General features: G+C 44.9%; 1 protein-coding gene across 4 annotated transcripts in view; it reads left to right on the top strand.

Annotated features, from left to right (window-relative positions):
- Otud5 (OTU deubiquitinase 5) overlaps positions 1–12,588 on the top strand; it is a 47,022-nt gene that overhangs the window by 9,588 nt on the left and 24,846 nt on the right. For 3 of the 4 annotated variants that reach the window (XM_090326923.1, XM_090326924.1, XM_090326922.1), the window contains one exon: positions 10,460–10,553. In XM_090326923.1, the coding sequence (XP_090183049.1) occupies positions 10,460–10,553 (94 nt within the window). The remainder of the gene's footprint in view (positions 1–10,459; positions 10,554–12,588) is intronic. The other variant, XM_090326925.1, reaches the window with a different exon arrangement.

The raw sequence follows: 12,588 nt of genomic DNA, 5'->3' as shown, positions 1-12,588 counted from the left end.
GTAAGTCTTAAAGTTGATGGATGGCAATGTTTGTGAGCAGCTGGGTGTGATCATAATCTTGGTAGAATTGCCATTGGGAGATTGTTGGATATAGTGTAGAGAAAGTTGTGTGAAAAGTTTGAGCTTTGGAGCTGGAAAGACCAAATCTCATCTGTTGCTGAGATGCTTTATGATTAAGTGTAAGAACCTGTTCCCTCTTTCAACTGCCATTATTGTAAAAGTCCATCCTTGCCCAGGGTTATTGAGTTATGAATGTCTGACTTTGTCTACCTTGGACCTTGACTGATACTTCCTGTCCAGAGTAGGCAAGACAGTTTACTCCAGTACTATCTTGATTTTTTCCGGGAGTGTTTGTATACCCCTAGTAATTCATCATCTGGTAGTATATATTCCTTGGACTCCTCTTTTTTTTGCCAATCCTGGGGCTTGAATTTGTGGCCACTGTGCTGTCCCTGAGCCTTTTTTTGCTCGAGGCTAGTGCTCTACCACTTGAACCACAGTGTCACTTTCTGGTCTTTTCTGAGTAGTTTATTAGAGCGAAGAATCTCACAGGCTTTTCTGCCTGGGCTGGCTTTGAACTTTGATCCTCAGATCTCGGCCTCCTGAGTAGCTAGGATCACACAAGCTTGAGTCACTAGTCCACAGCCCTTGAACTCTTCTTAACACTTTCAGAATCAGATATTTGTTGCAGAGGTAGAAAATGGTCCCTACCAAAGCAGTAGGGAATTGTATGGTCTTCTGGTAGTTCCCTTTTTTGGGTTCTTGTTTTTTTCCATTTCTAAAATGAATGCTCTGAAGCAAGTTGCAATCTCTTCCTTAATTCTCTACTTTCCAAACACCCACCCTTCCTGGAAAATATTTATATGTATGCTGGTACTGGGGTTTAAACTACAGGCCTTATACTCTTCCTTACCTTTTTTTGCTCTCTATCATTAGAGCCAAACCTAGAGTTCAGGCATTTTGCTGGTTAATGGGACAAGTATCTCAGGAATTTGTCTGCTCAGGCTGGTTTCAAACTCTGATCCTCAAACCCTGAGCCTCCTGAGTAGTTTATGAATGAGCCACTGGTGCCTGGTAGCTCAATTTTAAGTGGAATTTTGGCTTTTCTGTGGGGGGGACAGGGTTCTATGACATTTAAATAGCTGCTCAATGTCCTCCCTGGCAAGTGCTATAGATACTTGAGGGTTCAGTTTTACTGAAATGTAACTCCTGTACCATGTGATTTATCTTAAAAGTGTACAGTTTTGTAGGTTTCAGTATATCACTACAACTATGCATACGTACCCCTCCACCAACACCACAGTCATTTTTAAGACTTTTTTTGGCAGTACTGGGGTTTGAACACAAGTCTTGGGCATTATTCCTAAGCTTTTATGCTCAAGACTAGTGCTCTACCACTTGAGCCACAGCTCTACTTCTGATTGTGTGTGCATGTGCTTGTGCGTATGTGTGTGTGGTTAATTGAAAATTAGTCTTATGGGCTTTCCTCCCAGGCTGGGTTTGAACCACGATCCTCAGATCTCAGCTTTCTAAGTACCTATGATGAGCTATCAGCCCCTGGCTCATTTTAGGACATTTTTATCAACTCAAAAAGGACTCCTACACCCCTTAGCCATAATTCCTTAATAATCTCAATTTCTTCTAGCCTCTGACAGCTACTAATCTACTTTTTGTTTAGAATGATGGATCTAGTCTGGATTAAAGTGGAGTCATGATATCCAGTATTTTGTGTCTTTGGCTTGGCTTCTTTCAGTTAACATGTGTTCAAGGCCTAATCCATGGCATACCATTTATTAGTACTTCATTCCTTTTTTATTTCTGGTTTTCTAATGATTAATTGGAGATAGGAGTCTCACGGACTTTTTTAGTGCCCGGGCTGGCTTTGAACCACAATCCTCAGATCTCACGGTCCTGAGTAGCTAGAGTTATAGGCTGAGCCACCCAGCTACTTTGTTCCTTTTTATTGCCAAATAGTTGGATCTGAGCTATAGGATAGGGTCTTGCTCTTCTATAAGCCTTCTGCCCTGGAGGGTTTCTGTGGGTCTTTAGAAAGTCTATGTCTAGCAGGTATGGTGGCTCACGCCTGTAATCCTAGCTACTCTGGAGGCTGAGATCTGAGGATCATGGCTCAAAGTTAAAAAGTCCAAGTGTTCCAAGAGACTCCTAATCTCCAATTAATCACCAGAAAAAAACAGGAGTGGCACTGTGGCTCAAGGGGCAAGTCGGTAGCCTTGAGCTGAAGAGCTCAGGGATAATGCCCAGGCCCAGAGTTCAAGTCACATGACTGACAATAAAAAGAAAAAAGTCTATATCTGTGTCTGTCACTGGGTAGATAGTTTATATTTTGACTGTGAAACTTCACCAGTGTTCCTGGGTGTTTGGGGAAGGAGGTGGTTTTGGCACCAGGGTTGCTGGGACAGAGTTGTGAGGTCCAGAATACTAAACACATCTCTTGGCCGTGGGTTCTGAAAAGGCATCTGTCTATTATTACCACCGCTGTTGCCATCTTTTCCTGCCCCTTTGCCCCTTCAGTGGCAGCTCATTTATCCATAGGTTGGGTTGGCAGCTTCTCAGACTAGGAAAGGACTCCAGGCCCCTTCTGCCTTAATTCTAACCCCCTATAGTTATCTCACAGTTAATTATAAGGAATGGGGTGGAGCTCAGATACCAAGGAATGCTACAGTGAAAGATTTTAGCAGGGCATGGTGGCTGGTGGCTCATGCCTGTAATCCTAGGGGACAGTGCCCAGGCCCAGAATCCAAGCCCCACAGATGACAAAAACAGATTTTAGACTTTGTATTAGCTTTTCCTGCAGGTAGAGTGCTCACCTAGTATGTACGAAAGTCCTGAGTTCGATTCCTTGGTACCACTAAGCCTGAAGTGGTGCTATGGCTCAAGTTGTAGAGTGCTAGCCTTGAGAAAGTAGGGCTGGGAGCGTGGCCTAGTGGTAGTGTGCTTTCCTAGCATGCACGAAGATCTGGGTTCCATTCCTCAGTACCACACACAGAGAAAATGTCCAAAGTGGTGCTTTGGCTCAAGTGGTAGAGTGCTAGCCTTGAGAAACCCAAGGACAGTGCCCAGACCCTGAGTTCAAGCCCCAGGACTGGTAAAATAAAATGAGTAATACACATAAACAGCAAAAGAAAGCTAATGTACAGTGCCCAGGCCCTGAATTAAAGCCCCAGGACTGGCAAAAAAGTAATTTTGGCCAGAAGACTAAAATTGGTTTCACTGGGCCAAAATGAAAATGCTGTCAGGACCACACTTCCTCTAAATGTTCTGGGGAGGAATTCTAGCCATTTTTCAGTTTCTGGTGGCTACCACATTTCAGTCACTGCCTTCATGTTTACATTATCTTCTCTGTATAGGTATGCGTGTCTTCTGTATCAGATCTTTCTCATATGTGTGTGTGTGCACATATGTGTGGTGGTATATGGGTTTGAACTTAAAACCTTCTGTTCTCTTTTTTGGTGGGGGTGGGGGAGTCATGGGGCTTGAACTCTGGGCCTGGGCCCTCTCCTAGAGCTTCTTTCATTCAAGGCTACCACTTGAGCCACAGTGCCACTTGCGCCTTTTTCTGTTTATGTGGTACTGAGGAATCAAACCCAGGGCTGCATGCATACTAGGCAAGCACTCTACCACCAAGTCACATTCCCACCTGAACCCTGTGGTTTTTTTTTTATATATGTGGTACTGAGGAATCGAACCTGGGTCTTTGTGCATCCTGGGCAAGCACTTTACCACGAGGCCAAACTCCCGGCCCTTGAACCTTGTGATTTTGTTTGGCTTTTTCCCCCTCGGTCATAGGGCTTGAACTCTGGGCCTGGGCGCTATCCCTAAGCTCTTCAGCTCAGGGTTAGCACTCTACTACTTGGAGCCACAGCATCACTTCCTCTTTTCTGGTGGTTAATTGGAGATAAAAGTCTGAGGGACTGTCCTGCTCAGACTGGCTTTGAACCTTGATCCTTAGATCTCAGCCTCCTGAGTAGCTGGGCATGAGCGACAGGCCCCCAGCTTGTTTGGCTTTTTTTCCCTGTTTATATGGTATTGAGGAATTGAACCCCAGTGTTTGTGAATGCTAGGCAAGCACTCTACCACTAGGCCTAATTCCCCCCCACCCTGTCATTTATGAGGCTTGAACTCAGGATGCTGTCCCTGAGCCTTTTCCTTCAAGGCTAGGACTCTACCACTTTGAACCACATCTTCACTTCCAGAGTCTGGGCTCACAAGATACAGGAGTTACTCTTACCTTTTCTCTGTGTGTGGTATTATAGTTTGAACTGAATGCCTTATGCTGGCTATGCCGGTGCTCTAATGCTTGAGCCATGCACTCAGCCCTTGTCTGTTTCTATTTTGTGCTGATCCTGGGGCTTGAACTCAGGGCCTGTGCACTTTCTCTGAGCCTCTTTGTGCTCATGGTTAGCACTCTACTACTCGAGCCATAGTGCTACTTCCAGGTTTTGTTTTGGCCAGTCGTGGAGCTTGAACTCAGGGCCTAGGCACTGTCCTTGGACACTTTCTGCTCAAGGCTAGAGCTCTACCACTTGAGCCACAGCACCGCTTCCAGCTTTTTCTATGTATGTGGTACCGAGGAATTGAACCCAGGGCTTTGTGCATACGAGGTGACCACTCTACCACTAGGCTGTGCTCCCAGCCCTTCCAGTTTGGGTCTCACAGCCTATTCTGACTTCTCTTAGGCCTTTATAGATCACTAGGTTACATAGTCCCGCCTTGACTCTTGACGTTAGAGAGCTTAGCCCACTTGTAATTGCTCAAAGACAGGGAAAGACTCTCCCGTAATCTCAGCAGTGAACTTGTAAAATCCTGGGCCTCAACTTCACTTGCTTAAATTTATGACTAGAGCCCCATTCCCACTTCCCAGATATTTTCCTTCCAGTAAGAGAATGAAAGGCCAGAGCCAAGCTCTTCAGACTGTTGATGCATGCTAGTACTCCAGCCTCTAGATGCACACCTAGATGCTCATGTGGCTTCCCTAAGACCCAAATACTCTTTGTGCAAGGATTCCGTCTAGCTGTTCCTCCTTAATTTTTAGAGACAAACCAGTATTTTCCCCGTCTTGCTGCCAGTTTTGTCTCTGTTATGACTCAAGAGGCGTCCTCTGTTGCCCCTAAACTAGACTTTGCTGGTGCCCAGTCCCTACATCCTTTCTGTCTTTGTAAAATGAGGATAACCCTTCCTGACACTTGGGCTCTGGTAAGGACAATTAAATGAGGTCAATCTTTGCTTCTGTGCCTAGTAAAGCAAACACTTAGCTAATGTGAGCTCATCTTTTCTTCCCAGCCCTTCCCTACTTACATACATGCCTAGTCTACTTGGGTCTTTACTTGAGCTCACTTTTGGGTACGTGTCATCCCTGAGGCTTAGGTGATAGAAGTGACTGAATGTCTTAATCAGTTAACAAGCATTTCTGGAGGTCTTCATGTATTAATCCTTTGCTCAAATGCCAACCTTAATGACAGGATCAGGTCTCTTGTTTTACGGGATGTGTTCACCTCTTTCAAAGTCGCATGCACACACTTTGTGTGATAATTGTCTATTTCCTTCCACCTTCCTTGTTGGTTTGTGGGCTTATCAAGCTAGAGACCAAGTTAAGTTTTTTGCCAGTCCTGGGGCTTGAACTCAGGGCCTGGGCACTGTCCCTGAGCTTTTTTTTTTGCCAGTCATGGGCCTTGAACTCAGAGTCTGGGCACTATCTTGGGCTTTCTCAAGGTTAGAGCTCTACCACTTGAGCCACAACACCATTTCTGGCTTTTTTCTATGCATGTGGTATCCAGGAATTGAACCCAGGTCTTCGTGCATGCAAGGCAAGCCCTCTACACTAGGCCAAAATCCCAGCCCCCTGAGCTTCTTTTACTCAAGGCTATCTCTACCCCAGGAGCCACAGGGCCACTTCCCTGTTTTCTGGTGGTTAATTGGAGGTAAGAGTCTCACATACTGGGCTGGCTTTGAACTGTAGTCCTCAGATATCAGCCTTGTGAGTAGCTAGGATTATAGGCATCAGCTACTGATGCCCAGCCTTCCTTTCTTCTTATTGGTACTGGGGTTTGAACTTGGCCTGGTGCTCTTCCTTGGCTTTTCCTCATAGCTGGTACTTTACTACTTGAGCCACACATAAACTTCTGACATCTTTTTTGTCGTTCATAGGGCTTGAACTCTAGGCCTGGGCATTGTCCCTGAACTCTTCAGCTCAAGGCTACCACCCTACCCCTTGACCCACAACACCACTTCCTTTTTTCTAGTGGTTAATTGGTGATAAGAATCTCATGGACTTTTTTTCATATATTTTTTATTGTAATTAATAGAAGGGTTACATGATATTTGCCAGATAGATGGTGCATTAATTCCCATACATTGATACCCTTTCACATGTCTTGGTCCCCATTTCCCTCCCCCTCACCCCTACCCTCAAGGACTTTTTAGTGCCTGGGCTGGCTTTGAAACTCAGTCCTCAGATCTCAGCCTCCTGAGTAGCTAGGGTTATAGATGTGAGCCACTATGCCTGACATTCTGACTTTTCTTTTTGCCAGTCCTGGGGTTTGAACTCAGGGCCTGAGCATTGTCTCTATGTATGTGGGACTGAGGAATCGAACCCGGATCGTTGTGCATACTAGGCAAGTACTCTACCACTAGGCCAAACTCTGGGCCATTTCTGATTTTTTTTTTTGGCCAGTCCTGGGCTTGAGCTCAGGGCCTGAGCACTGTCCTTGGACTTTCTCAAGGCTAGAGCTCTACCACTTGAGCCTCAGCACCACTTCTGGCTTTTTTCTATGTATGTGGTACCGAGGAATCGAACCCGGGTCTTCATGCATGCTAGGCAAGCACTTTAACCACTAGGCCAAACTCCCGGCCCCATTTCTGATTTTTGCTGGGTAATTGGAGATTAGCTAACTGGAGGTAGTCCAGAATTTGTCTGTCTGGACAGCTTCAACCTCAATTATCAGATCTCAGCCTCCTGAATACCTAGGATTATAGGTGGGAGTTAGTGGTGACTGCCATGATTCATATTTTTTTTTTGCCACTCCTGGGGTTTGAACTCCAGGCCTGGGCACTGTACCTGAGCTACTTTCGTCCAAGGCTAGCACTCTACCACTTGGGTCACAGCACCACTTCTGGCTTTTTCTGTGTATGTGGTACTGAGGAATCAAACTCAGGGCTTCATGCATGCTAGGCAAGCACCCTACCACTAAACCACATTTCCAGCCCTTATTTTTAGCTATTCATTGTTCAGTTCAGGATCTGTAAATTTGTCTTAGGTGAATAAGAGCCCATTATTCTCCTTTACTTTTCTTCTGTCATCTCCCTTCTATTCCTAGGAGTTTGCCCTGCTTCCTTCTTCTTTTCTTTTTCAAAATTCATCCTGTCAAGTGTGAACCTAGTTTTACTGTTGCACTTTCCTTGATAGACAGCCCCTGGGGGCCATGGCCCCATGGCCGTGATGAGTCTTGTCAAGCTAAGATGACTTGGTAACTGGCTATAATGGGCTAGTCCACAACCTCCCTGGAAGAAAGAACATTGTAAGGTTGTTGTAGTCTGTGGCATTTTTGGATGCCCATTGAGATCTTTCAGGTGAAACACAGAGCTCTAAACCTTATGCTTACAACTTTGCCAGAAATTCTTCTCTCCTCGTTTTCCAAGGGGATGATTTCTTTAAACTGGGGACAATGGGTCTTATATAGAAATATGACCCTCTGTGTAATTAGTATTAATTGAGATCCTGTAAATCCCTGGGATGGATGTTCATACCAGGCAGGTTTGTAGCTTGCAGTCCTGTTAATGGATCAGGCTGACTGCCATTGTGTCCAGCAGAGGGCGCAAAGAGCCTGGGGAAAATCTGCTTTGTTTCTAAAATGGAAAATATGTCTTAAGTTGTACATGGTATTTTTTTTTTTAAAGAATCGGGAAGCACACATTTGTACAGGCTCATTTACTCTAGACTTTGGGGGCCAAATGTGATTTGGAATTTAAAAATTTTTCAGATTTAGGAGAAATCCCCTGGTCTATATATATATATTTTTTTGTATTATGTAACACTTCAACAAAGATTCTGGGGCATGACTTCATGAGAAAATTTCTTAATGGTTTTGCTTCAAAATGTTTGAATCTTCACTCCCATTAGGGATCCTTGGAGTAGGTCACTTCTAGTTAAGTTAGATAAAGACTGGATATTCAAGCCTTTCACTGCTAGGCAACATTCCCAGCCCAAGCCTGGGGATTTTTTTTGGCCAGGCTTGGGGCTTGAATTCAGGGCTTGAGCACTGTCCTTGGGCTTTCTCAAGGCTAATGTTCTAAACTTTGAGCCACAGAACAATTTCCAGCTTTTTTTTTTCTATGTATGTGGTACCAAGGAATTAAACTCATGGCTTCATGCATGCTAGGCAAGCACTCTACCACTAGGCCACACTCCTGGCCAAAATTTGAGGCTGTAATTACCCAGCCACAAGACTGGATTTTTTTTTTTTTGGTTGTCATGGGTCTTAAACCTGGGCGTTGTCCCTGAGCTCTTCTGCTCAAGGCTAATGCTCTACCCCTTGAACCACAGTGCTACTTCCAGTTTCCTGGTGATTAATTGGAGATAAGAGTCTCACTTACTTTGTACTACCCTGGCTGGTTTTGAACCACAATTGTCAGATCTCAGCCTGGCTAAGATTGGATTTTTTTTTGCCAGTCCTGGAGCTTGAACTCAGGGCCTGAGGACTGTCCTTTGGCTTGATCAAGGCTAGCGCTCTACCACTTGAGCCACAGCACCACTTCCAGCTGTTCTATATATGTGGTACCAGCTATTCTATATATGTGGTGCCGGGGAATCGAACCTGGGTCCTCGTGCATGCCAGGCAAGCACTATACCACTAGGCCACACGCTCTTGGCTCTAGACTGGATTTTTTTAAAACTTTTTTTTGGGTGGGTCATGGGGCATGAACTCACCCTAGGCATTGTCCCTGAGCTCTTCAGCTCAAGGCTACCACCATTGAGTCACATGGCCACTTCCGGTTTTCTGGTGGTTAATTGGAGATAAGAGTCTTTGGACTCTAGTGCCCAGGCTAATTTTGAATGATGATCCTCAGATCTCAGCCTCCTGAGTAGAATTACAGGTGTAAGCTACCGCGGTGGCTTCAATTTTTTTTTTTTTTTTGCCAGCCCTGAGGCTTAAACTCAGGGCCTGAACACTGTCCAAGGCTAGAATTCTACCACTTGAGCCACAGCACCACTTCCAGCTTTTTTCTATGTATGTGGTGACGGAAGAATCGAACCCGGGCCTTCTTGCATGCTAATTGAACACTTTGCCATTAGGCCAAACTCCTGGCCCCTGAATTTTGGACACAAGATTTATACTTTTATCAAAAAGGAAGGCATTGGTGGCTTACACCTTTAATCCAAGCTACTTAGGAGGCTGAGATCTGAGGATTTGAGGCTCAGAACCAGCAGATAAACCCATATCTCTAACCAGGATAAAAGCTGGAACTGGAGGCATGACTCAGGTGATAGTTTGCCCTATGTGAGTGAAGAAGCTGAACAAGAACTTGGCTCTGAGGTTAAGCCCCAGTGCCTACACACACCCAAAGGGAAGCTACAGGAAAATTACCCAAAGAAACAACACTTAGGAATAATATTTGTTTATAGCCTTCAGATTAGCACATGTATATACTTACATACGTATATGTATAGAATGGTGATTAGATTCATTCATTCATTCATTCATTCATTTATTTATTTTTACCAGTCCTGGGCTTGAGCTCAGGGCCTGAGCACTGTCCTTGGACTTTCTCAAGGCTAGAGCTCTACCACTTAAGTCTCAGCACCACTTCCGGCTTTTTCCTATATATGTGGTACCGAGGAATCGAACCCGGGTTTTCGTGCATGCTAGGCAAGCACTTTAACCACTAGGCCAAACTCCCGGCTCATAGATATATATATTTATAGAATGGTGTAAACCTTGTGTTTATATGTATTAAATATGTTCAGTCAAAATTGAGATCTGTCTTTGTATGCCTTTTGTCTTCTGCAGTACATCTCAGGCTACCCCAGCTGTATTTGGGGCTAGATATCTAGGCTCTTGTCGGTCACTCTCTTTTCAACATCTCTCCTGGGTGAACCTCCTTGAAGTAGAACCAGGCACTCTGTCCAGGCACTTGCTTGGTCGTGGCCTGTGGCTGCCTAGGTCAGGCCCTACGAGTTCAGCTGGATGGAGAAGGCAAATGGGAGTCTTGTCTCAGGGCACTTGGGGGCCCTTTGTGAGCAAGTGTCATTCTCTCTTAACCAGTGATGGAGTCTATAAAAGAAAGAGTCTCCTGCTCTATGAGTGTGGAGTGGTCAAGAAGGCTTGAAAACTACCCAGTGTCCTCTATGCTAGTTACCTGAATTTCTTAAGAGTTTGAGGGAAGGGCCCTGGGGAGGTGGTACAGGCCTTCCCTGTTGCTGACCCCCACATCTTCCCTTCAGCAGGAACATTGGTTTGAAAAGGCCCTTCGGGACAAGAAAGGCTTCATCATCAAGCAGATGAAGGAGGACGGCGCCTGTCTATTCCGGGCTGTAGGTGAGTCTCTACCTCAGCCCTCAAGGGCCTAGGGCTGTCCCTGGGCTGTTTCTCAGTTGTCAGGTTTGGCTTCTGAGACAAGGTTGAGTAGGGTTAGCTAAGCCCCTGGCTCCAGCTTTAAGTAATACCTTGCCTCTGGCCTTAGTTCATGAAAGTTTTGTGGTACTAGAATAATAAGAGCAATGATACTAATAAAGAAAATGGAGAAGCCTGGCGCCAGTAGCTCATGCCTGTAATCCTAGCTACTCAGGAGGCTGAGATCTGAGGATTGAGGTTCAAAGCCAGCCCGGGCACCTAAGTTGGTGAGCCAGTTAACCACTAGAAAATCTGAAGTGGCTCTCAAGTGGTAGAGCACTCGCCTTGAGCTGAAGAGCTCAGAGACAGAGCCTAGGTCAAGTTCAAGCTCCACGACCGACTTAAAAAAAAAAAAGAAAAGAAAATGGAGCTAGTTGTTGGTGGTTCATGCCTGTAATGCTAGCTGTTGAGGAGGCCGAGATCGGAGGATTGGGGTTTGAAGCCTGCCCTGGTAGAAAAGTCTATTGAGACTTTTACCTCTAATTAACCAGCAAAATGTCAAGGGTTAAGTGGTAGTGCACTAGCCTTGAGCAAAAAAGCCAAGGGAGAGCAAGGCCCCCTGAGTTCAAGTCCCAATACCAGTAAAATAAATAGGTTAAATAAGTAAAAAACCACTTAGGGACAGATTGTTCTGTTGACACTACAGGAAACTCTTAATTCTTCAGGTAGGTGATTATAGGGACTATTATTGCTACCATTTCTCAGGTGGGAAAAGTGGCGTGAAAATGGGAGAGTAACTGGCCCAGGATCACACACCAAGTATGTAGTAAATTTAGATTTGGAGTCTTGGATTTGATTATGTTCTTCACCACAGGACATTGCTATTACTGTAGGATATAGGATACCTGCATTTGCACTCAGACCTTATCTCATGTCTGTGATTTCTATTTGTGTATGTATGTATACAAAACTAGATCTTTACAAATTTCTTCTATCATGGATTTTTTTTTCTTTTATCTTTTTTTTTGCCAGTCCTGGGGCTTGAACTCAGGGTCTGAGCACTGTCCTTGGGTTTTCTCAAGGCTAGAGCTCTACCACTTGAGCCACAGCATCACTTCCGGCTTTTTTTGTGTATGTGGTACCAAGGAATTGAACCCGGGTCTTCATGCATGCTAGGCAAGCACTCTTAATACTAAGGCCAAACTCCCTGCCTATTTTTTTTCTTTTTAACGTCCACGCAAGTAGATAGTGAAACTTCAGGAACTCATTGTAAAGAAACTTGAATTGTGAGGAAATTTTAATAAAGAGCAGAGAGCAAACTCCACAGACTAGACCAACTTTAATGGAAGGTTGAAGAGAGATGCCATGGTAACCTGAAGAGAGTCAGGAGACTGGAGATGTAATGGGGGCGGGGATGGAGGGACTTCAGGAGGGTAATGGGTGGGGGCAGGGTGGGGGGCAGGAGGATTTAGAGAGTTTCACAAGTTTAAGGGTGCTGGTTTGGCTCTGGTAATCTTTTGTTTGAGCAAGTCCCTTTTCGCTTCTGTTTTAAGGAATTCTGGCACCTATTACCTGATAGGGATGGGGGGGAGTGGGCTTTCATATTTAAATTGAGATTCTGGCCTGGAGAATTTCAGGAAGGTGGGGGAGGGTAGTCAGTGAGCTTGGCTTGGGAGCAACCTTGAGTTACTGCCGGAGGAGAGCAGATTCTCATCACTTAATATCTAGCTTCAGAATAGTCATCAACATAACACATGGCTAGCCTTGTTTCATCACTACACTGCCTACTCTTTCTCACTCTCTTGCAACCATTTTAAAAGAATAACCCTGACATTCATCATTTCATTGGTATTTCTGTATGTCTCTAATAATTGTAGACTGTCTCTCTTTTATTAAACAAGCTGTTTTCGCCAAGCGCCGGTGGCTCACGCCTATCTTAGCTACTCAGGAGGCTAAGATCTGAGGATAGCCGTTAAAAACCAGCCCTGGCAGGGAAATCTGTGAGACTCTTTTTTCTAAT

Source organism: Megascapheus bottae, chromosome X (genome assembly GCF_031878675.1).
Source record: "Megascapheus bottae isolate mThoBot1 chromosome X, mThoBot2.hap1, whole genome shotgun sequence".
Lineage (NCBI taxonomy): Eukaryota > Metazoa > Chordata > Mammalia > Rodentia > Geomyidae > Megascapheus > Megascapheus bottae.
This window is presented reverse-complemented; position numbering and strand designations above follow the sequence as displayed.